Source organism: Leiobunum rupestre, chromosome 6, assembly GCF_980474605.1.
Source record: "Leiobunum rupestre chromosome 6, qqLeiRupe1.1.hap1, whole genome shotgun sequence".
NCBI classification, from domain to species: Eukaryota; Metazoa; Arthropoda; class Arachnida; order Opiliones; family Sclerosomatidae; genus Leiobunum; species Leiobunum rupestre.
Genome location: NC_143389.1, coordinates 59,935,124 through 59,958,551, shown reverse-complemented (window position 1 = coordinate 59,958,551; position 23,428 = coordinate 59,935,124). Strand labels below are relative to the sequence as shown.

The window sequence follows — 23,428 nt, the reverse complement described above, 5'->3', positions numbered from 1 at the left end:
CATTTCGACGGAAGCAATCTGCCTATTTTTTCTTTACCGCGGGCAAAATTGCCATTTTCAACGATAGTGAAAAATTCATTATATAACGTTATCCACGCGCGAATTGCAGGCATTCATTTCAAACGCACCTGTCACTAATACCGGCCATACAAAAAAAAACACTCGATGATTTGTTATTTAAGAATACTAGATTTCTGGATCCTAAAGTGTGGTTTTACATTATTTACGAGCAATTAAACAAACTGTAATGTTTTTTTCTTCGATTTTGTAGAAAAATGTTCAATTTCGATCCTTATATTCCAAACCCAAAACTTCAGTGCCAAAAATAAAAGAGTTAAATTTTCTAAAGTATTCAATTTCGAGAGGAATTTTTCCCTCGTGAAATTTAATACTGGTCCATGGAAAATCTCGTTTTTCGCGTTTGATAAACTCTTTTTGTTTAGAGAGTTTGAATTTCGGTGGAAAAACTGAACAACACAACGGTGAAGGGATCAAATTGAAACCTTTATGATTAAAATACGAATTGTTTGGAATATATCTTATAGCGGGTCTCCGATTCAACGCCCCCTCGCGGATAGGATGGCGAAATGGGAGCGCGAAAGAGATAGAGAGAAACCGCCGAGTAATTTCCTTCGGCAAACTGTTGCCCAGTTTATTTGGGTGTAGCGTAGTTGACGCGGGTTAGCACTACGCGGCGCCACTGCGGTCCAAAAAGTTCCGTTTCTAGGACGGTTCCAGTACAGCAGCCATCCTCTCTCAATCCCGAAGAGCCGACACCGAAAGTTTACGGAAAAGCCGGAAAAATAAAGCTCGAGGGAAACTCTTCGGCGAGCGCGAGAGAGACTCATTTTCGTTTTCGAGCCTCGGGCGATAGATGTCGCTGGCGTAGAGTTCCTCCGGTTTTTGGGGGAAGCCAAGCAAAGCCGCGAGCTAGTCCGCTCTCCACTTTCCCGAACCGGCCCGCTTTCGAATAATTCCGCGTCAGAAGCGAGAGATCCTTGCTTCCGAACGGTAACGCGCCGTTACGCGCCGATCGACGCTATCTCGTCAGATCACCTTTCGCACACTCTGATTCTATTAGACCCTTCCTCCGGGCGTTGACGAGCGTTCGGACCCTTTCCGACGGATTTCGCGAGTTTGGTCCCCAAAACTACGTCATATTGCGCGGAAGATTCGAAAGTTGTCCACCGCGAAACAGCCCTCGAAAGAGAGGTACAACGGGATAAAAGTCGCGCCAAATTCGCGGTTCGTTGGTTCCTATCAATGTCGATTGAATTAATGGCATCGAGATACCTTCAACGTTAATAATTGATTAAGCCGCGCGGAACTGCGCCGTTAGAAAATCGCGCTTCTCGATTGTGCGCGTTTCGTGAAAATCGTCGCGAAAATTGCGTCGATAAATTTCGGGGAGAAAAAAAGATTGAAATCGTCGGGAGATTTTTTAGCAAATATAAAATGCCAAAAGTCTCGAACAGTGATACGATGAAAAACGTCCGGACTGTATCGTTGGGGCAGAGTCCTTTGGCCCCGACGGACTGTCACGTCTGGAGCATCACGGGTCCGGCCAACCGGGGTCAAGTGCATCCTTCGGTGACCGCGGGAACGACCTACGTCGACCTGCACGGACCACGAAACCAACCCGAGGAGATTTACAAAGTCAGACCTAAAGCGAACGGGGTAAGTTGACATTTTTTATTTTATCGGCTACACCCGTCCAAAGTCGATTCCGCGTTGACGGAATTACGTGGGATGGCTGCGGATTAGCCGTTAGGTATATTTGGTTATAACTTCGATTAGGCTAACTAAACTCGCGGTACCGTCCGGTATATCATCGCGGAGGGGAATAGACGTCCCAAAATCGGCTCTACTATCTTAATATCCGCCATCGTGGCACGACACCCGAGAACATAAAGCGTGAGAGGTTTGGGAAGATAGGCGATTAAACCAGCACGCGATCCGGTAGCCAACGAATTACCGGGGCTCCGTAACTGTCCGTTCGTCATCCGTCGCGCGCGTGGGCGCAAAGTCGCGACGTCAAAGAGGCCAACGACGTTGGTCCATCCCTTCCTTATAACTGTCCGGAGCGACGAAATTGATGAAGCGTCTGCCGCGGCCATTAGTAAATGGAAAGCGAAATTTATATCAGGCTCGATCCATTAAGGCCTCCTTCGCTTATACTCTTATTAGGCCTTTGATTGGGAACCGAGTTTCGTATCTCTTATTACAAAGGCGCTGAACTGTATAAGGCCGCGTTAGGGACAACGCAAATCCGGTAGAGCGTCATTACGAGTCTCATCTCCATCAAACTATACGAGAGTAACCCGAGTATTACTGTTTAGATATAACAGCCCCGTTTCGATTGGAATTAGGCGAAAACGATACGATGCCTCTCCCTATTAGACACTTCCAATGACTTTAAATCCCAAAATACGTACATTTATATTTAAAAAATTTCTACCTTCGCGGATTGTTTAATAATACGCTTTTTGGATATTATTTCGAGAATTCCTCAAATTCTACGAAACCAATTTTACGACTTTGAAAGGCAAATCGCGTTGAAATTTCGAAGGAAAATACCCTTTAAATTCAAAGTTCGAGATTTAGAAATTGTCTTAAAAGATTATTTTTCTTTTAGACGTAACAAAACTTAATCCTCTATTTCGCTTATAGTTCGGAGCGACCCGGTAAAAATTCAAAATTGTATTTATATACCCCCCCCCCCCCCTCTGCCCCTTCGCGAGGCCTAAATGTATAAAAATACCTTTAAAAATAATGGTGTTTTGAAAAGGAAACGAAGACTATCCGGGAGATAATTTAATATTTATATTTCTATAATATTTATATCGTCAAAAGGAAAACCTATTGTTATAAATTCCAAACTCTGCCTGAAATATTGTTTTGATCAAACAATGCTTGGAACGCGACGAATATTATCAAAATAAAATATTATCGAATCGGTAGCGATGTTTGTGATGGGATTAAGAGGGAGAATTACAATCGATCAAATATTTCAAACACTATCTTATAGACTGATACGATGTCTCGCAGTGGCGTCACCAGGATATCAAAACTGGTGGCGCTTAAGCCATAAGCACTGGTCAGGGCGTCCCATTGAGTGATATGGGGGAAGGGGTGTGCTCCCAAAAAGGTTTGTAAAGTTGAAACATTGAGCCCGACTAGGAAAAATGAAATTTTTATATCAATTTTTAAGTTTGAAGAAACATTTCACCAAGTGAATTGGAAAAATTCTTAATTTTAGGAGGCGCTTTTCGGAAATTTTAGGTGGCGCTTCAGAAATTTTTCAGGTGGCTCAAGCACCCTAGCGACGCCACTGATGTCTTGGATGACTACGGCTTGAAAATACATCTCCATACTTTAGAATACTAAATACGCGTCTAGTGGGAATTAAAACTAGTTATAATACTCGGGAATAAATTAGCAGCGGCAGATCCAAAAAGCAAATGACATTATTCAAATTAAGCCTCGGTAAAGGAGTGAGGAGAGTAAAGGGCGGGAGAGAGTACATATTGTTACGATTTCGCTAGCCATAAATTCACAACCGCCTCCTCTTAATCACCAGGGAATAAAGCGCGTAGAAAACTAAAATAGCAAGCGTCCCAGGGGGTAAAAACTACTATCCAAATGAGCCGTTGGGATATAAAAAGGCGCTGCAAATCAACCTTCTCGTACATCGTCGCTTATAAAGATGACCATGAGCGGCCCGCCAAGATGAGGAATTACCCAAATGGGGAGAGTAGCTATCAGGCTTCCAAGTTACATTATTCCCTGGCCGTAATCCGCTTAATTACCATTTTGCACCGCTTAAGCTTAAAGTTAACGCGTAAATGGGAAGCGAAACGCGTTCGTCTTAGCAGTCGCGGTTGCCCCTGGAGACGTACGAGCCTATCTTTCTCTACCTACTCGACGACAACCGTACGACAAGAAAAATTCAAAGTCGTTTTTGGCAATGCGGGCTCTTCAACGCGATTACGTCGGACGGAAATGGTGTATGTAAATACTCGCAAAAAACTAGACTAGGTTTCCGTTCGCTACCCGCCCAATATTTCGCTCCTTACTCGTAAACTTGTAAAGGTACTTGAATCGAAGTCAGTAGTCTGGTAAAGTATCTTCGACTCCGTTTTAAACCGAAACGTTAACTATATGGGATAAAATGAAAAATCCGTAGCCAGAAGGTCTGGCCAACGTTTTTGGGAAGCGATATAGTATACCCAGCTGTTTATATTAAATGTTGAATTTTCGTACTTTACCGAAAGTGGGGGATTTTTTCGGGCCGTAGTGAGAGGCCAGTACGTTAGAACGGCGAGCGTGTACGCGTTGCGCGTACCGAAGCCTACTTCCGGTTGGGTGTAGCGCCCAATGGATCGTTTTTCATCGGGGACTACGGGAGCCCTTCCGCTCAGGAAACGACATTGTAAGCGCGATCCTATAGGGTATTTGTACGTCCGTAACTGGTAGGGTCTAATAAAGAGTGGCCCTCGGTGAATGTCCCGCTAAGGGAAACCGAACAGGCCGAGTTCTCAGCTGCTGAGCCTGCTGTTCGAAGCGTACGATACGGGTCTCCAAAACGTCGGCGGCCTTTTAAAGAAGCCTTAATCTTTCGACCTTACTTTTCCCCATCCTCGGGGTTTCCTTATATAAACGACCTTTAAAAAAATAAAAAGGTCCGGTGACGTCGAGCCAGGTCTGTCGCGCGGTTAGCAGACTGAATTGGCATCGTCTACTCGAGCTCTCTTTTTGTTTTGGACGAACGCCACTTTTAAGTAGAAATAAATGACGTGATTCAACAAGACGAGTACCTCGCTTCTAATTGGAAGCGAAGCCGAGTTTAAATCAAACACGGATGAGAGACGATTACGCAAATTAGGCGAAAGAGAAGGGAGCCGTCGGAAAGGAAATAAACAACGGAGTAAATATCGCCGGAGGTTGGGGACCCATAATTATCACTATTTACATTTACGCCCCGTTTTGTTTCGTTCTTAAAATAAGCTTTTGAAATGCCCTCAAATTTCTTTCAACGCGTATCATAAGTAACGTAATCGAGATAAGTAGGACAATTTTAAAAAATTTCCACCGAATTAATTTTTGGAGGTAGTACTAAATCAAAGTTTAGTTTTTCATGGAGCCACTATAGTGTATAAATATGTCCAAGACAAAATATACGTTACTATACGTTAGCAAGGTTTAGTTCAGCACGTAGGCCCCTAGTGTCTAAATATATAATAATAATATATAATATTACTGCTCGTTTAGGTTGCAAATCCAAGTGCAAATTGTTATTGTCGAAAAAAGGTTCAATAAAAAAATTTGCTGTAAATAGTAAGGGTCATACTCATAGTAATTATGTTACTTTTGATGTATGTTATTAAATAGGGGAATTTTATAATTTTCAAATCTTTTAAATTAGTAGTAGATAGTAATGATCCCTATTTTCTTTGGTCTAGTAACTTCAAGTAGGGAAATGTGTGGCTCTCTATATTCAATTCACAAAAGTAAACAAAGAGTTGGAAACATTCTTAGTTTAGCCCATGGCTATACTGAGAAACGGCGGATTTTTTTCCCACAATATTTTCTTTTAGAAGCGAAAAGATTTTTTTTACTCAGTTTAATTATATAAGAAAATGTATATACATCTGTTAGTGGGTATACTGTATATAATAGACGCGCTATCACGCAGCGTGAGAGATAAATTCGTCGGAGAAAACAGGTTGGCAAAAAGATGATGGTAAAGTACCAATTATAAGATGGAGAAGAGGGAACGTCTAGGGGGGGGAGTAGAGATGCCGAGGAAGGCTGGGAAGACGAGAAACCAGTCTAAAATAACCATACCGCAAAGGCACAATCGTAGAAGTAATTAGTCTTTTAAGCCTCCCCACGTTTTTGCCTATTACCATTCGAGAGTCGAAATGTATTACGAAATTTACCTTTCCCAATTAAAACGCCCCGTATCAGGAGAACGCGAGCATGTCTTCGGAAGCTCGCGGAATCTCGGATAATGATCGTGAAGAATATTTCAAATATTTCTTATTACCCCTATGTAGTCGAAAATGACAATTAAAGCGAAACGTTTAATGAGCTTAATCCGTCAACTAGTAATTATAAAAATTATAAATTCCGTAAGAATTTTTTTCCTGAAAGTAATTTACAAATTTTTAGTAACTACGTTTTAAATTTGAATTTCACAGGCGATAAGTACGCGGAAAACTAACTATTAATGAAGTCCGTTTTAACTGTTTTAAATTTTTAATACGTACGAAAAATGAGGTCCGGATGTCATTAAATTCATTAAATACGCAGAAAAACGGTTTAAAATTGTAAAGGAAAGAGATTTCTAGTGTCTACAAAACGTACGCGTCATCATTCTCTGTAACGAAAGGCTATACTGCCAACCGTTTCCATCATTACGCCGTGCGTTTGAGCAATAGCCGACATTGTAACCCAGCTACTTGAATTAATGACATTTACAGGGCCCCCAGATGTTCTATAATTTTTATAAAATCCTATATTTTCAAAAATGTCCTATATTTTTAGCAAAATCCCCAAAAGGTCCAAATAAAATCCTATAATTTTGATATTTTGCCCATTTTAAATCCCGAAACTCACAAGTTGTCAGTTAAATTGCTAGATTTAGCTATAGTATAAATTCCTATACAAAGTCATTATAGTCTATACTTTTGTTAAATTGTTAACATGGTATATTTTTGCGATAAAATGGTTAAATAGTTTCTATTTTTTAAGTGAAAATCAAAGATTTATTTCACTAAATACAGATTTTGTTTTTAAATGCATACAGTTAGTAAATTAAATATCATATATAGCCTATAAAATCCTATAATTTTGATAAAATAGTCCTATAAAGTCCTATATTTTTAGAAATATAGTTATATTTTTCATATAAAAAAATTGAAGATATGAATAGGGGCAATGTTAATTATATTGACCAAATTTATCACCAAACATTAAAATTGATCCAGTTGGTCTTATTTTAAATACTAACTATTCTGAAAATAAGTTACGAAATCTTACAGTTAAAATCAACTGACACAAAAGTAGTAAATACGTTTCAGTGTTATCAAAAAGTCACTTTTTTAAAGAAATTTTCAGGTCAGAGGAAAATATTGCAAAAGTGGATAAAAACAACTAGTTTGACTGAAATTTTTAAACTATTTATTTTTGGGTAGTAACATTATACTTCAATTAGTAATAATACAACAAAATACAAATTAGAATGTTAAGTTTCTCTGATTTAAGCGAATTTTACTTAACGGTAAAAAATATAATTTCCACATTGAGCGGTAAACTCATTATTTAAGCCGGAAACTTCCACTATTTTCCACCTGGATTTTTCCACTTCGTAACCCTATCGCGTTCATTTACAAAATACGTGATATATCTCAGTAATTTATTTAAAATCTTTTTTTTTTAAATTAAGACGCTGCTGATGAAGGACCACGGTCCGAAGGCTCCCGAGAGTTTTAAATATTTTTTAATAAAACCATTAAGTAGCAATTTATTTTAAAAAATATTTAAATATTTATTAACCATGGTAACAAAACAAAAGAAAACATTTATGAATATCTCAGTAATATTATCACAAATGGGAGTATAGGTACACGAAAAATACTCGGTAAAAAGTGTAAAAAAACAATGGAGGAAAAAATAAGGAGGCAACTCCTCCCAAGAATTTAACACCCACGTTAAATACTTCCTACATCTTCATCGCCGCCATACAGGTTACAAAATAAAGTTAAAAGAACACACACCATTGGTTCTCGTACGTGTCAACTGGCAATATTTTACGGGCTTCTTGTCTAGTCTATAACAGCGTAAAATGGTTGGTTACCACCCTGGCTAATGGATAAAATTTGAACAATCCTCGTGTAGCTTCAACACGAGTCGGACTTCGCTTTGAACCCCCAAAAAAAAGCATACTATAAGGATGGGCTTTCAGAGTAACTCCCCGGGTGCCGCCGGAGATAGAAAAGAGACGAGCGGGGAACAACTCAGAAAGTCCGTATTGAACGGAAGAATGGACCTTGACGAATGACCACGGTCCGGGGACAAAAAAAATCGGAAAAAAATCAGCGAAGAGCGTGTCGCGGCGTTGGACCATTTTTTATCGAGATTTAGTCCGGAAGGGGGGCTTCCGGGCGCAGTCGTTTGTTTCCTCACCCCTTTTAGCACCCCCCGACTATTCTAATACGTAAAGTCGCCTATTCCTCCACCGCCTTCTAGCATCTATGGACGCGAATCGACAGCGAAATAAGAAAGAAAAACGATTTTATATATGGATCCCATTGGAAGTGACGCGATTGGTAGAGAAGGAGATGACAGTAACTAAACGCGTATATTTATATCTTCTTGATCGCGTGGTAGCCGTATATACTCGAAGAATGGAATATGATGATCGGCCCCTGAATACTAGACATTTTTTCTCGTGTATTCTCCCCCCCCCTTCTGCCTACCCCCACAATGAAAGAGGGCGTGGCTCCATCCCAAATCGAGGTGATGCGAACTACACTATGTAAAAAATAAAATGGAGAGAGTGGAAGGGTATATCATCTTTTCTTATTTCATTTCGTGGACTACTTTTTTATATCTCTCTATGTCATGGCCTAAGCTCTGCTTTCTTAGCAATTTCCTTTTGGGAAAAGAACGAGACCAGCGCGTGGAAAATGGGATGGGCGTGTGTCACCAAGCACGCCACGATGTCCGTGAACTGAGATGAACTCCTTGCAACCGCCTGCATTACCTCTCTTTCCATTACCAATATCATTTGGAATGGGAAATACGCCTACCGTTAAAGTAGATAGGTGTATTCCATTTCAATTTTTATCGTATAATCTGTATAAGTCAAAAACGAATACGTCATAATGGTACGAAGATACTGTTCTTATATCTTATATAACTTATACGTTATCCAGATAAAAACATTTTGTCTTGGGACTACTCCGAATCTGATCTCAATTCCCTCTCGGATACACGAAATTTAAAGCGTGACGTCATCGTTCTAACGTCTCTGAAAATTTGCTTTTTTTTTGGTAAATAAAAACTCGCTCCGAATTCCGTCGCTCCGTCACTGTCCTGGGAGCAATCCGGAGCGCTTAATTGGCTGATTTTTGACATTGTAAAACGCTATTCTCTTAGCTATTCCAGCTATTCCATTAGAGACACTACTATCGCGGCACTCCGAGAGCAATCCGGAAGCAATCGGAGCAGTCCAAAGCTGTTAGAATACGTATTATAACTTATACCAATTTATACGTTAGCACATTTTATAAAGGAAACGATTATGGGCTATGGCAGATGACCAAAAATCTCTCATTTTTTTAGGAGCATTCGGGAGTACGTAATGAAAAGGGACGTCCCAATGAGATATTTTAAAGGTGACAAATTACCTAGGTACAACGATCCGAAGTTAAAGAGCGAATGAGGCAAGATTTTTTGCAGTCTATTCATTCTCTGGAAAAAGGACGATTTTCTTTTGAGAAGACGCGAACACGCGAGACTAAGATTATTCAAGTGTGGAAGAGCCGAACGGAAAGAGGCTAATTCCAGTATATATCACCAAAAAACTGCGGAATATTGGACTCGAGGGTCTAATTATTATTTTTTCCTAAAATTATCTCTAGTTGATCTTCCCAAGAACTTCGGATTTGCTTCTCTCTTTTTTTCCGCCCATTTTATTGTAAGGCCAAAAATTCATCTTGAAAATTAAAGAGAAACGGGTAGAGTAAACAAGTTGGTCGCTGGGGGACGTAAATCACAGTTGCACGTAAGATTAATGTTGAGAGCAAAATACGCCGCTGGCTAATAGATAAATCTCTAAGCTGACAAATCGACCAAAATATTTCAGTTCCAGAAAATCGTATTACTTAAAGGGAGTCAAAGTCATAAAAAAACAACATTGGTTACAAATTTAATTGATCTTTGCTCTCGAGACTGCAGTGTTACCGGGAAATTTTAAAATACCTCGAAAGGCAAAGTTATCATACAACCGAAATATTAAATTAATAATTAGTAGTTAAATCCAAAATTTGCCCTTAGTTAAAAAATACCCTAGAACGTCTCTGGGTTTTTGGTCATTAGGTTTTTGTGTTCTTAATTAAACCGCAAATCGGAAAATAAAAAATTTAAACATAAATTACTTTTTAAGGGTTTTCAATGTTTTTAACTTTTTATTGATATAAAATGTATAATATCAGTAAACATACTATACAAAACATTAATAGTGTTACATTGTTGATCAGTTTAAACTAGTCTATAGGTTTAGTTTTACTTTTAGATTCGAAAAAATGAGGCTAAAATGCCGCCTTATTTAAATTTGCAAGCAATATATTAGACTAATCATGCAATGAAACCTTTTTTCCGGAAAAAAAGGCCTTGTTCATTTTCCAACTTACACCACTTCTTATCCCAAAAAAGCCGCGCCTGCTTGTTTCAAAACCTACAAACGAATAATATATCTGTAAATATAGGAAAGGTAATAAAGAGAATTAAGAGATTTTGATGCGCTCCGTCTTTGATGGAAGATTATTTTAATTAGGAGCGCAACGGAAAACTACGTCTTCTTAGAGCTTTTTTTAATTCGCTCGGCTAGTCGCGCAAAAAAGAATGAACCCTTAATGGGAAAGTGTTAGAGCCAAGATGGGCGACTGTTCTTCATTTGGTTTTGTCTTCGCGAGGGTTTATTTATGACTATACTTCTCCGAAGAGAGTCGGAAAGTAAATTAAAAGGAAAATTTCCCTTTGTTTGTTTATGGGATTAAGTTGTACAAAGAGGTTGTTAATTTAGGTCCATTACAGGCTGCTATAAGTTCAAATGTATCACCGGTAATTTTCAAATTACGCTTTTTCAACCTCTTTTACGTTAAATTGCTTACAACTTTTAGTAGGCTTTATAAAACTAAATAGTTTACAACGGAACTAAGTGAACAATCGGATTAAGTCACTAATTTTTTATTCTTGTATACTATAATATATTATTTAATGTTATATAATATAAAATTTAATATAATATAATTTTATATTATATTATATATTTTTTCGTTTATGGCGTCTTTTATTGTATGTTGAGGCGATACACTAATGAACACAGTGTAAATGTTCACCTTGAGATTTAGTACAATTGTTTTTGATTCGGAATATTATATATTATCACATTTTTATTCCGCAATATTTAATTTCAGTTCTTTTAAAGTAGAAGAAATTATTACTTTATTATTATTATTATTATTATTATTATTAATTTGTATATATTAGTCAATTAGTCTAAAAAATCAAGAAATTAAACAAAACAAAACCAAAACATCCGATTTAAATCAAGAATCGACATCATTATTAATTAATCAATTAATGAAATCCACAAATGGATTGAAATTTTAAAATTTACTAAAATTAAACCACTCTTAGCGCGTTAAAGAGCCCATAAACCGCGCGTTATATCGAATAATTAAAAAATGTTAAATATGAAATTTAACGATGGTCAAAAATGATGAAATAGCATTTCCCCATTGTTTAAGCACACCGAGAAAAACGGATATCTCATCATATTTTCCAGCATCCTGGTACGAAAGAATGAGGTTGTTTTAACCCGACCACACTCCCCCCGAACGCGTTATAAACCGGGCGGAAATTTTGAGATTTATCCTATAACACAACAAAGCTTTTATGACCTTCATTATTATTATATTTTAGCGAGGACGGATTCCTTACTGCTCAAAATACGAGCTTCCTTGTTTATATTTTTTTAGCCAAACAAAAGGCCTAATATCGTTCCATCTCTATGAAAATGAGACATTTTTTCTCGTTACCGTTTCGGATAGGCCGTTTCCCTCTTTTCAAAAATAAGCAAACTTTTGTTTTTCTCTCTTTCGCTCTAAGCGAATTTCCAAAGAAACTTTTAGAAATGCGAAAGTTGTATTATTTCGGAGAGCATTATAGAAGAAATTGACCTATACATTTTTAATCCGGACAAAGGCGTCGTATATTTTCATTCCTTCAGAGAAAATATATACCAAGGCTAAAGAAGTATAGAAAGCTTCCTTTTTCTTATAATGTTTTTTTGGTACTTTCATTTCTTATATTAGTCATTATCACACACCGGAATACCCGCAGAGTTGGTATTGGAATAAAAAAATATTTCTTTGCGCAACTTAGAGTGTTGCTTGATTTTCGTTTTACATCGAGTTTTATACGAAATAACGAAACTTATGCGGTAGTGAAGTTGGTGGAATTAACCATTTTAACAAAGCCACTTTGCGAACTCACGACGTCAGTTAAGTGTGAACACACCTTTTTTTAAACCCAAAGACATATTCGGTCTGCCACGTTGTTATATGTTGTTTTCTTTCTAAATTATGAATAATTAATTATTTTATACATTAACTAATGACGAAAATAATAGCAACGTAAAACTTAAGTACAATAGAACCAACATTAACCGGGCCATATTTAACACAAACCACCGTCACACAGATAAAATCGTAGAATTAACGAGATCTCAGAGTGTAGCTTTAAACCCACTCTGTAGGTGAAACTGTAAATTATGCTTGACATACTTGTTCAATATATCCGAAAAACCGTCCTCGGCATTTATTATTATTGCATTTTCCAGCCCCCCATTTCGGTGTTTTTCCACCCCCGAAAGTCTCGCAGCATGTCGTATATTGTTCATTATACAGTAAATAACCGAGAGCGCCGTAAAGGTAGGGAGGGGGGTACAGTTTATACAAGCAGCTGCGAAGGCGAAGAAGAGCCAAGAGGAACAAATTGGCTCGATTTTTCTTTTTTACTCTCAGCCAAAAACGTCACGTTAAACATGCAGAAGCATTATTATAAACGAGCTCGGCTGGATTCCGGTTGAGATCAACCCTGGGCCGCCACCCCCTCCCCCTCATCTAAATCCCCCCCCCCCCTGCCTACCCTTTCTCCATCCCGCACCTCAACTAACTTAGTTACCGCGGTTAAGTTCGCACTGTAGACGTCCTTCGTTATATTTTAAACGGAGACAATATAATGGAAAACGGGTCGAGGTGGAAATTCCCTCGACACCGGCGAGCTTAACGCGGCGGCCAGGTTTGCTGAATAAGTAATCAGGGATTCTTCGACGCGAAATCGTAGGGAGTGGTCCCCGGGAATGAATCAGAGTTCTCCCAGATGGCGCCCCGCGACAATGGGACCCTACCGACCAAGAATAAACGTCACTGTTTTGGCGGGTCCCCGCGATCTCTGGAGCGTTACCAAACTATTCCAAAGTGTACACGACGACGAATACACCGGGTATAGTGACGGAAGGCGGGGTTAGCGGTGAAGTCTGCGGGGTGTTTACTTTAAGGCCTGGTTTAGCGCTTTATAGACAATTAAGGGAGGGGATGAGGGATCAAAGTCAGCCGAGCTTCACGAAAAGAGTCTCCACCTTTCTCCGCGAGATGAACGGAGAGGCTAAAGCTGTTTTATTTTTCCATTAATGATCCCGACAAACCAACGTAGAGGGCGCGAGGGAGGGGAACCCCCCCCCCGAAAAAAACTAATAATAAAGAGTGATAAAAGCTAACAGTCTTTCTCTCCTAAACAGAGAAATAAAAATATAATTACATTAAGGACAGGGACTCAATGTGAATGAATCTTCTGTTGTTTTACTCCACCCCCCCCCCCCCCTCTTCTTCATCTCACTCAAAAGAACAGAAGAGATGGCTCCGGCGTCTATGGAGTGGATAATGGAAATAGAGAACAAGATGGCCATGGGAATATCGCGTTGCTCGTATCATGGAATTTTTTTCCACATAAAGAGACATCTATTGTCATTTGCGGACAAAGGCGAATTTTTCTTATAGGCAAAGGGGGCAAATGCCCCCGGGCACTGATGTGATCTTGGTATATCCATATATAATAGGTGTTTCTATAAAATACGGTAGGTCATGTGACAATGTTTTGTCTACGTCACTTAGCCACGTGCAAAACTCGCGTGCAAGTAAAGCACTTAAATAACTGGCGCTCGTGACGCCGATAAAAACATTTTATACTACTAATTTTTATTGTTTTATAGAAACACCTATTACCAAATCCGGAATATTTTTTAAAATGTATAAAATAAGGCAGTAACTAGTTGCAATAGGCGGTTAAATAAACCCCTCTCTGACTGTCTTGCCCCCCTGTTGAAAAATGCTGCCAGAGCGATGCGTAGAAAATTATCTATTATAATTATTATAACAAACTTGTTATATGTCCAGTCGCAGCAGCACAAACTCTATAATCGGCTAGGTATGATCTTTTATTTAAAGGACTATTTGACACAGGTTCACACTTACCTCTAAAATCGCTTCGTTTTAGATAACTAGTTTTCAAAACCAGCGTGAGAAATCGCTTCGTGTTGGTTCGGGAAGCAACCCGTCCAAGTCGGTTAGCTTAGAATCGCTTTCAAAACGACAAGGTGGGAAAGTAAAATTGCTCGTATTATCCAAAATAATGCCAATAAAATTCTAAATAATGTAAAATAATATTACTTTATGTATATTAAACATGATGTTTTGGGATACATTTTAGTATTTTCAAACTTCTTGTCATAATTTGAAATGACGTTAAGCCTTGGCTATAAGCGAACCGGGCTGAAGCGATTTCGCACGTGTGAACCAAGAATTATCGTTGGCGGTCAAAACTGGCCTTCAAACCGACCTAAACTGGGTTTTAGGCTCTAGTTTGACCGTGGCTTAAAACCAATATAGATAATAACATAAGTTAATGATATCATTAACTTATGATAATAATAATAAGCTAGGTTAATAACCAAGGCACCACCTTTTGAGGATGGCGTCTTATTACGCCATTGGTTGTCATGTCGACGGCGTGTTTTTCAAACTAAAAACGCACGTCGGTTCTTCGTAGATCCGTACAAGCTACTCAACGTTCCCAAACCAAGAGCGCCATCTAGAAGGAGATTCGCGGATTATTTTTTAAACTAATTTATGGGGGTACACGTTTTCCAGATCTATCTCTTTGAAGTATTCTCACAAAAAAAGGCTTTTCTTTTGAATACTAAATAATACCACAACTACCAACAACATCACACCAAAACGTATGTTCGACCGAATGAGAGTATAAGATCCGATTGTGGGGGAGCGAAGGGAAAAAAGCGCGCACGATTCCGGGCAAGGAGTCCCTCAAAGCTTCTTATTATGAAGGGAAGAAACGGCGCTCTCCACTGTGCGAGTCAATGTATGGGGAAAGGGCGTGCACCTCACCAGTAAACGGGCAAATGTCACTGATTAGCCATAGTCGGCTGCAGCCCGTCGAGAAGATGGCGCGAGAACGCCAGCTGCTAAAGCGCTCGAAAAAATCTGTTGGCTCGAAAAAAACGCCAGCGCCCCAACGTACAAGTGGGGGGGGCGGTCCCGCTTTTGTAACGGAGACGCCAGCTCCCTCTTTTGACAGAAACTAATAAAAAGGCATCCACCCTAAAGTTCCCAACAACTCCCAGTTCACTCTCCGGATCCGGGTGCTCCACACACACTCGTTCTAGCAGACGACGGAGAAACTTGGCAGGGTACGACCCCACCGCCGCGAAGACCTACATATATAAAACGCTACCGGAGGGCAAAAATATGCTAACTCAAATTTTAATCAATTTTAGATACACGTGAATTATTAGTTAATATAATAGCTCGCTTGTTCGAGATAATTAACCGTAATTTAAGTTAATAACAGTACCATTATATTTTAAATTAAAAATTACTATTTCACCACGATTTCCCAAAGCATTAATTCGAATTTAAGTTTAATTTTCCGAACACGAAAATATCCGAGTTACGATATTATCGCGGTGAGATAGGGCTATACTATTAGTTCTCCATATAGTATCGAATATCCCCGGTAACGACAAAATAACCAGGCAGTTATATTATAGTTACGAGCGCGATGAAGTCTACGCGTCGTAAACATTAATCCCCGGTAAAGCTACCAACACTCCAAAAGTAACGGATCAGTTTAAAATTGAAGCGAGGTGGAAACCGCGTTTCAGACTACACCGATATATTTTAAAGCGGCACCCAAGAACGAATTTTATACGGATTCCACGTTACTCCGAACCCGTGTGTTACGTTCCCTCGGCACACGGAGATACGCATTAAAGAGTCGGCGGGGGAGCCGTAGTTGCGGGGGAGGATACTTTTAACTCGCCTTTCCTACCATCTACACCAGCCTCTCTCCTCCGACTCTCTTTATGCTCAAAAGAGCGTGTTAATGGACACCGGGGGAGGGGAGGGGGTGGCTGGAATGTTGGAGCGCAACGCGTCGACGCGGGCCTTTTGTGTAATTTTATTTGAATTCCCATCCCCACCCTCTCTCTTTCTCTCCGCAGTGGGTACATACCCTTTTGGATAGATAAATACTACTTTTCAGGGGGCCCGAGGGGAAACGGCTATAGGTTTTACATTGTCCTCTTCGACTCCGGATTCAAACGGCTTTCAATTTTTTTGCGTATTTATACCATCCTTGACCGACAGCGCGCGAATGAAGTCAGCCCCGATTCGTTAACGACTACTTAACGTATCCGCTACTCGAATTTCAAAGAGACCTTTTTGGAGACGTACCGAAGTTTCGCTGACCGTAGATTCTTCTCGCGACAGCTTGCATTCGGGGTCTCGTTGGAGGGGCCAATTTGATACGGCGCGCTTCGAGGCGGTTTAAAACGAGCGTTAAATATACCTTAATATCTTTTAAAAATCATCTGCCTGTGAAATGGTAATCGTCAAAGAGTCTACCCTCCCCCGCGTCATTTTATAATTTCCAAAGAGATAAAAGATAAACTCTACACGCTCGTCTATTATCCTCGCTTCGAAATACACCTACTCGAGTAAATGTAATTACGAAGCCCGTGTTCAAGGTTCGACGGTGCAATATTACATTAGCATTGATGGAATATTTATTACGTGTTTTCCACCGAGATAATTAACGCGTATACCAGTCTTTAATATTAATCGAACCACCGCTATATTATAAGCTCGGAAATACATCGTAATCGATATCGGATTTTCGCCATATCGTAAAAAAACTGCAATTACAGTGGCAGACATCGGAGACATTATCGAGACGAAAAATGATCAAAATAAATTGAACAGAAAATCTTACATTAGGGATAACAATGAAAAAGCCCAGTTCCTTTTACTTATTTTTTTTTGAAATCTTGGGGGGACATTATTAAGAATTTTTTATCGCTTCTGGCCTGGGATGGACGAAAAAATAATCGAAAAATCGTAAGAGAAGATGGGAGCCCAGAGCGAATGACGTCCTAAGCGGGACAATACTGTCCTTCTTCCGCCCGTGACCTGTCGCGTCCTGCCTTTCCATTTTCGGTAAAAACAGATAAGGTAGCGAAGAAGTAAGAAATCGTTAAAACACTCTGCAGCGATAATATTTTTTTCTTCCATCTTAACTTCCACCTTTGCCGAAGAAATAACCTTTTCTATACGAGAAAAAAATCAAGTCGATTTATTTTTTTCCCAAATTTTCCCCCATTTCCCCCCTGCCATAGAGTCACCAGCTTTCCCATCTTCCGCCTTTGGCGGTACGGGTAGGTTTAGCCATGGGATTTGTTAAGCCATATTTTCTTTACTTTTATTTCTGTTTCTATCCGACGGTCATACTATTGGCTAGCCGCTGCTTCAAGTTTGTTTTTTTTTGTGTTTCCCAAAATGTCCTCGAGGTGGTGCTCTAGAATTGTCGCGCTGACATTCTGGTTGGTGCTCCGAGGCACTTCAGATTTAAACCACTCAAAAGAACGCGGTCTCTCGTAGATGGTTCGCTGTATAGTTCAAAATATCGTTAAATCCGTTCGTTATAAGGTTTATCTTTAGCTAACTTCGAACTCTACTATAGTTTGGGAATATGTTTTTTGGTTTTATTATTTTTGAGAGAAGAAGTGAATGGTTGTTTTTTTCACGGATCATGTCTTCGCGCCTAGTCCGCTTTTGTCCTAACTGCGAAGTTGGTTTCGATCCAATTCCGCCACTTAGCAAAGACGTATTTTTGTTTACTTCTCTGTCAAACAGGGCCATCTAGTGACAGATATTGTCGTACATCGCTTCTACTGGCAGTCTGCTTTCGATTGGTACATCAGAGGGCCGGTTGTTAGTATAATACCCGAGAGATTTCGCAACGTTAACGGGGCTACTTAGTGTCAAATATTGAAACAATAAAAAAAAATTTGTAGATTGACGCCTATTTTAAGGAAAGTTTACTAAAAACGGTGGACAATAAATATTTAAAAAAAAATCCTTGTGTAAATAGAGATAATAAACGCGGCTTAACCATTTGCGAACATTACCCAATTTGTCCAATTAGTAGAAATTCTACGTGTAATATTTGACCTAGAATCGGCATTCCAAACCTACGAGTATTCTTTTCAGCTCAGCTTGACAATACCGGTGAAGCTATACTGTTCAATCTTTCAAAGGAAAAAGTTATGAGAAGGCATAAAAAATAAAAAATAATGGTAGAAGCTATCTTTGAAATATGACTCAGAATCGGCATTTTACTGCTACTACATTAATCCCTTAAAATAAGACGCGGAATCGGCATTTTACACCTACTACATTAATCCATTAAAATATGACGCGGAATCGGCATTTTACTCTTCCTATACATTAATCCAAATTAGCAACCCCGAGAAAAGAACGATACATCACGCTTAAATTTTAATATGGAAGAACGACGCTTCTAAACCAACGGCGAGGTAACGTTATAAGTCATCCGCGTAAAAGGTAAAGTAATTTATAAGAGGAAGGGTAGCGTCCCCGTTTCTATAGGAAATCGAAATGGACCATGAATTCGCGTTAGATGAATCGTAAACAATACGTAAACCTATCAACAATTATTTTACTTTCTAAAAATAACGCGTTATTTTTCTCCGAGCTATAGCGTAAAAACGGGTTTCGAAGATGTAGCGAACCGGGTCAGTCCCTTCTAAAAGTTGACAAGCAAAGTCCCTTACCCTGACCATGCGGGGTTCCCTTCTCTCCTCGAAATCGATGCGTCGTCCTGAAGAGAAAAGCAATCAGGGGAGAAAGGTGGGACGGCGACGCTGTTTTTTTTTTATTATTCTTATTCAAGAATTTCTTTTCAAAAGCTGCAAATTTTTTAGTAGCGAGGGTGTATACCTTGGAAGGAATAAAACTAAAAGAGGAAGATGGAACCGGGCTGGAGTGTTGGCGAAAATATTCTTACAGGCCGCTTAGAACAGAAGGCAATATAAGAGGCCCACCAAAATCTCCCAAAAGGGAAAGATTCTCCAAAGATTGGGGATAGAAAGAGGAGAGGAGGCTGGAATGGATGGATGGCCGCGATAGGATGGAGGGAGGCGATGGCGAATCGGAAAAATAGCGGAGGTATTTTCGCGTCTCGGGAATGTTGGCCATCGTCTCTCGGTCGCTTCTTTTTTATCTTATTCTTCGCAGCGCGCCATTAGGCACCAACGGATACTTATATTAGAAGGCCAAATGGCTAGAGAGTAAAGAAAAAGAAGCGAGCTTCTTATACGCCGAGGATTGGAAAAAACGCGCTTTCTAGATGGCTTCATCTCTGACTCCGCCAGTTTTTACTCCTTTTCTCTCTCGCGGCGTTCTTTTATTCTTCGCGGATATATCCCATCCGCACTGCCCGCGAAAAAATCCAAACTCCCCCAACAAAATAGCCTATTTTCGTCGTCCGCTAAGCTACGATTCCGACCTATAGGCTTAACAAATAACCGCGCCGTCCCGATTTGTTATTACGCCTATATCAGCGCGTTGTTTCCGAGTTCTTCTACACGAGTCACGGCAGCCACCGTTCTTTTCCTTCGCAATCACGTTTCCGGTGGCGGCCTACTTGTTCTCTCCTAATAGCGGCGGTGTAACTCCTCTCGCTAGTCACCGATGGCGCCGCTAGCCTATAGATATATAATATGAAAGGGCTAATAGGCCTAAAACGTTCCCTTCTCTCTTCTTGGCTATTTCATCCGGGTCTTTACTTAGCGGCGGAACAAAACAACCACTTTTGGTGATTGCCTTTCTGGGGGGTCCCCTTGTACCACGCGTCCTATCTCGGTCGCCATTCGAAACGCGAGTATGTCCGCTATTCCGTTCCCGGAATGATAGAATCCCCGAAAGCGGTCAACCAACGCCGTTGCTACCTTACGACTAAGACGATGATCCCGCGAGCGTCACTGAGCTAGTAGAGATAGCCAAACGGTAATGAGGATCGCTTATAGTCATTGCCTAGATTAAGAACGCGGAAAAGTTCAGTTTGCGTCGCGTGGGCTCTTTCGACTCGTTTCGGAGTTCATTATCCGACGCCAGAAAGTTTGTCTTTAATCGGAACTTAGCTCACCGTGGAACTGTGGACGAAAAGTAATCGAGCTTCTCCGTATAGCTAGAGAATCGCGTCGAAGCGGGCCGTCTTTCCATCAGCGGCAGTCTGCGGGGACCCGCTGGAAGGTCAACACGACGAACGGCTTATCCAAAAAATCGATCGTGGACACCATCTCTGACGTCATAATTCAAGGACGCGATGAAAGATTTCGTCGCCGCCGTCTTGGGACGCGAGGGGGGGTGGCGAAATTTTAAGTGCCTCGCCAAATATTTAAAAGACGAGCGGACCTCTCCCCCCCCCCCCCTCTCGCTTCGGACGGTCGCGCGCCCGATGCATTAATGCTGATTCGATTTTAATTCCCGCGTATATATTTTGCTCGTAATTACCCATCCGACGGTCTAACATTCGAAACTTCGCAATTTGAAGATTTAGACTCGCTACTTAAGGACTGACTAGTCGCTTAAAGAAAGATATGGGTCAGCTGCCTGTAGATACATCCCTCGAATGGTTCCCTTCCAAGGAATAAGGACGACATCTTACTGTTACTATGGGGTAGAGTTGTAAGTCGGATAATGACCGTGGCCTTTTTTCTGGAAAATGTTCCGTATTTTTCCGAAAACAAAATAAAAAACGTTTTCATTCCATGATTAGTCTGATATATATTGTTTGCAAATTAAAATAAAGCGGAATTTTCGCCTCATTTTTTCGAATTTAAAAAGTAAAACTATAAACCTCTAGACTAGTTTAAACTGTAACACTATTAAGGTTTTTTTTAGTATGTTTACTGTTAATAGACATTTTATATCGATAAAAAGTTAACAACATTAAAAACCCTTAAAAAGTAATTTATGTTTAAATTTTTTATTTTTCCGATGTTTCCGCAATTCGGAAAATTTTCCGGAAATTTAACAACTCTACATGGAAGTGTATAATTCCAAAAACCTTCTTCATTACAGAGCTTGGATTATAAGAATGGTGTATTTAATGTTAAACTTTACCTCTTAATTTTTAAATATTTTCAAAAAACGCATCGATTTTCAAGAAAAATTAACTTAAGAAATATCAAGGATTCTATAATCCTTGGAAATATTATAAAATTTTAAAATATCCGTTCTAAATTTATAAACAATTCGGTAAACTATATCACCGTGGAAAACCACGAAAGAACTATTTTAGTCACAAATATTCCTAAGCTATACCAACTGTCAAATTAAATTTAGTTCCTGCAAAAGTTAAATAAAACACATTATGAACCATATGGAAAATAATGCATTTCGTAGGCGCCATATAGTACGGCTCCCTCGGCCAATCATCTTTGCGAAAACCCCTGCGGAAGATAACTTTATCCAGACCAAACGAAGGAAGGAGGGCTAAACTTCTCCCGAATTTCGGAATTTGAAGCTGATGATGAGCCCAAGTGGCTCTCTCCGTTTCTCTTTGGCGGCTAATCGGATAATGGGCAAAACTCGCCATAAAAGTGATGGGATGGATTATCTCGAAAATGGAATTCGATGAGGAGGCTCAAGCTCGCAGACCCCTTTCTCCTTCCGCATTTTAGATTTCAATCTCTTCTCTCTTTCTCTTCCCGCAGTTTATATTCTTTGGGTTTTCTTTTACTAAGCTCTTCATCTTTAAAGTAGAAGATTTATTTCCAACGCAATTTGTGTCTCGAAAAACTACAAATTTATTCCCGTCCAAAGAAATGTACTATTTCCGGTGTCACGCTCAACTTCCAAATATTTTAAACCCCTTTAAAGGAAATATTCTACATCTTTTGCAAAAATAAAATCAAAATAACGCGATTTAAACATATTTTAAAATCCAGATACCGTAAAAAAATATAAATAAAGAAATAAATTGCTTCTTTGCAAAGAAAATCGTCATTCATATTTTAGTTAAAAATATTAGATAAAAATACGATTCAATTTATTTAATATCCCGACAATTATGTCCTTGATTTTGCTCCTCGTTAGTCGTTACCAATTGAAATAAAAAAAACTTTCTTCTACTTTGAAATATGTTTAAGAAGAATCTACAAACCAACCTAAAATAAGATGTTGTAAGTACAGAGAATTCAGCCAAAATAAATAATAAGACGGAAACCATACTTAAGCCAAAAATACCAAGAATAAAAACGCGGAAACAAAATGACAATTGTTTTCTATATACGGCGTGCTATACCCATCTTTAAATTTCAGGAAAAGAAATTGCAAAGTTTTTATATCAAAAATGTTGCGAGGAGGGAAAGAACTAGTCTATTATTTTACCCCCTTCAAAATGTATAAGAGAGAGAGAGAAGGGGGGGGGGGGATAAAACCTGTATAGGATCGCCAGGATACATCCTGGATTGTGAAAGATAAACTGTAATATAAAACGAAATGCCCCAAGAGCCTCGCCAGTGACAATTCGCAGTAGGGGTATGAAAAACGAAGGGTTCACGAAATCGTAAAAGAATAGTAGAAGAATAGTAAACAGCGCGGCTTAAAAAGAAGGGCTGGATTATTGGCAAAACTTTCCTGCTTACGTAAAAACACCTTTCTTCTAACAATGGTCTGCGTCTAAAGCGACCCCTATAAAAAAGAGACAGAATGATATAAGGAATTTTTTTTTCCTTTTTTCTTATAGTACGTCTTAAAGTATCCTTCAAATTTTCTAGCATACCTAGCTATTCTTTATACTTTTATTATTAAGCTTAACGTGGGCAATTTTAGTGTCCTAAGTTTTGATACAGGAAGTGACCGCGTGAATTTTTTATTATACTGGATGAAAATATAAAATGAAAACGAACCGCGACATCAAAGTTAACTGCGATTAAAATACTTTAAGCGGATAAGATCGAGGAATAAGTAGATTTTTGTAAAAAATTGGGATTGAAAAAAGATTTCATTGTTTTGAGAAATCATTAAAAAAATAGTCGGATACGCGGCATATGATTAAATTTTAATTTTTGTAAATGTACGCAAAATAAAAAAAATTCATTTAAAACATTTTTTAAGTACGAGTTGAATTATTCGCGGGTAAATTTACCAAAATATAAATTCAACTTCTACGAAAAATATGATAAATTGAA

The 23,428-nt window shown here is 39.2% G+C and overlaps 1 protein-coding gene across 4 annotated transcripts in view; it reads left to right on the top strand.

Annotated features, from left to right (window-relative positions):
* Positions 1-1,472: 1,472 nt before the first annotated feature.
* LOC149942877 (uncharacterized) overlaps positions 1,473-23,428 on the top strand; it is a 206,986-nt gene continuing 185,030 nt past the window's right edge. For all 4 annotated transcript variants that reach the window (XM_090177979.1, XM_090177978.1, XM_090177977.1 and 1 more), the window contains exon 1: positions 1,473-1,677. In XM_090177979.1, the coding sequence (XP_090034105.1) occupies positions 1,483-1,677 (195 nt within the window). In that variant the 5' untranslated portion in view covers positions 1,473-1,482. The remainder of the gene's footprint in view (positions 1,678-23,428) is intronic.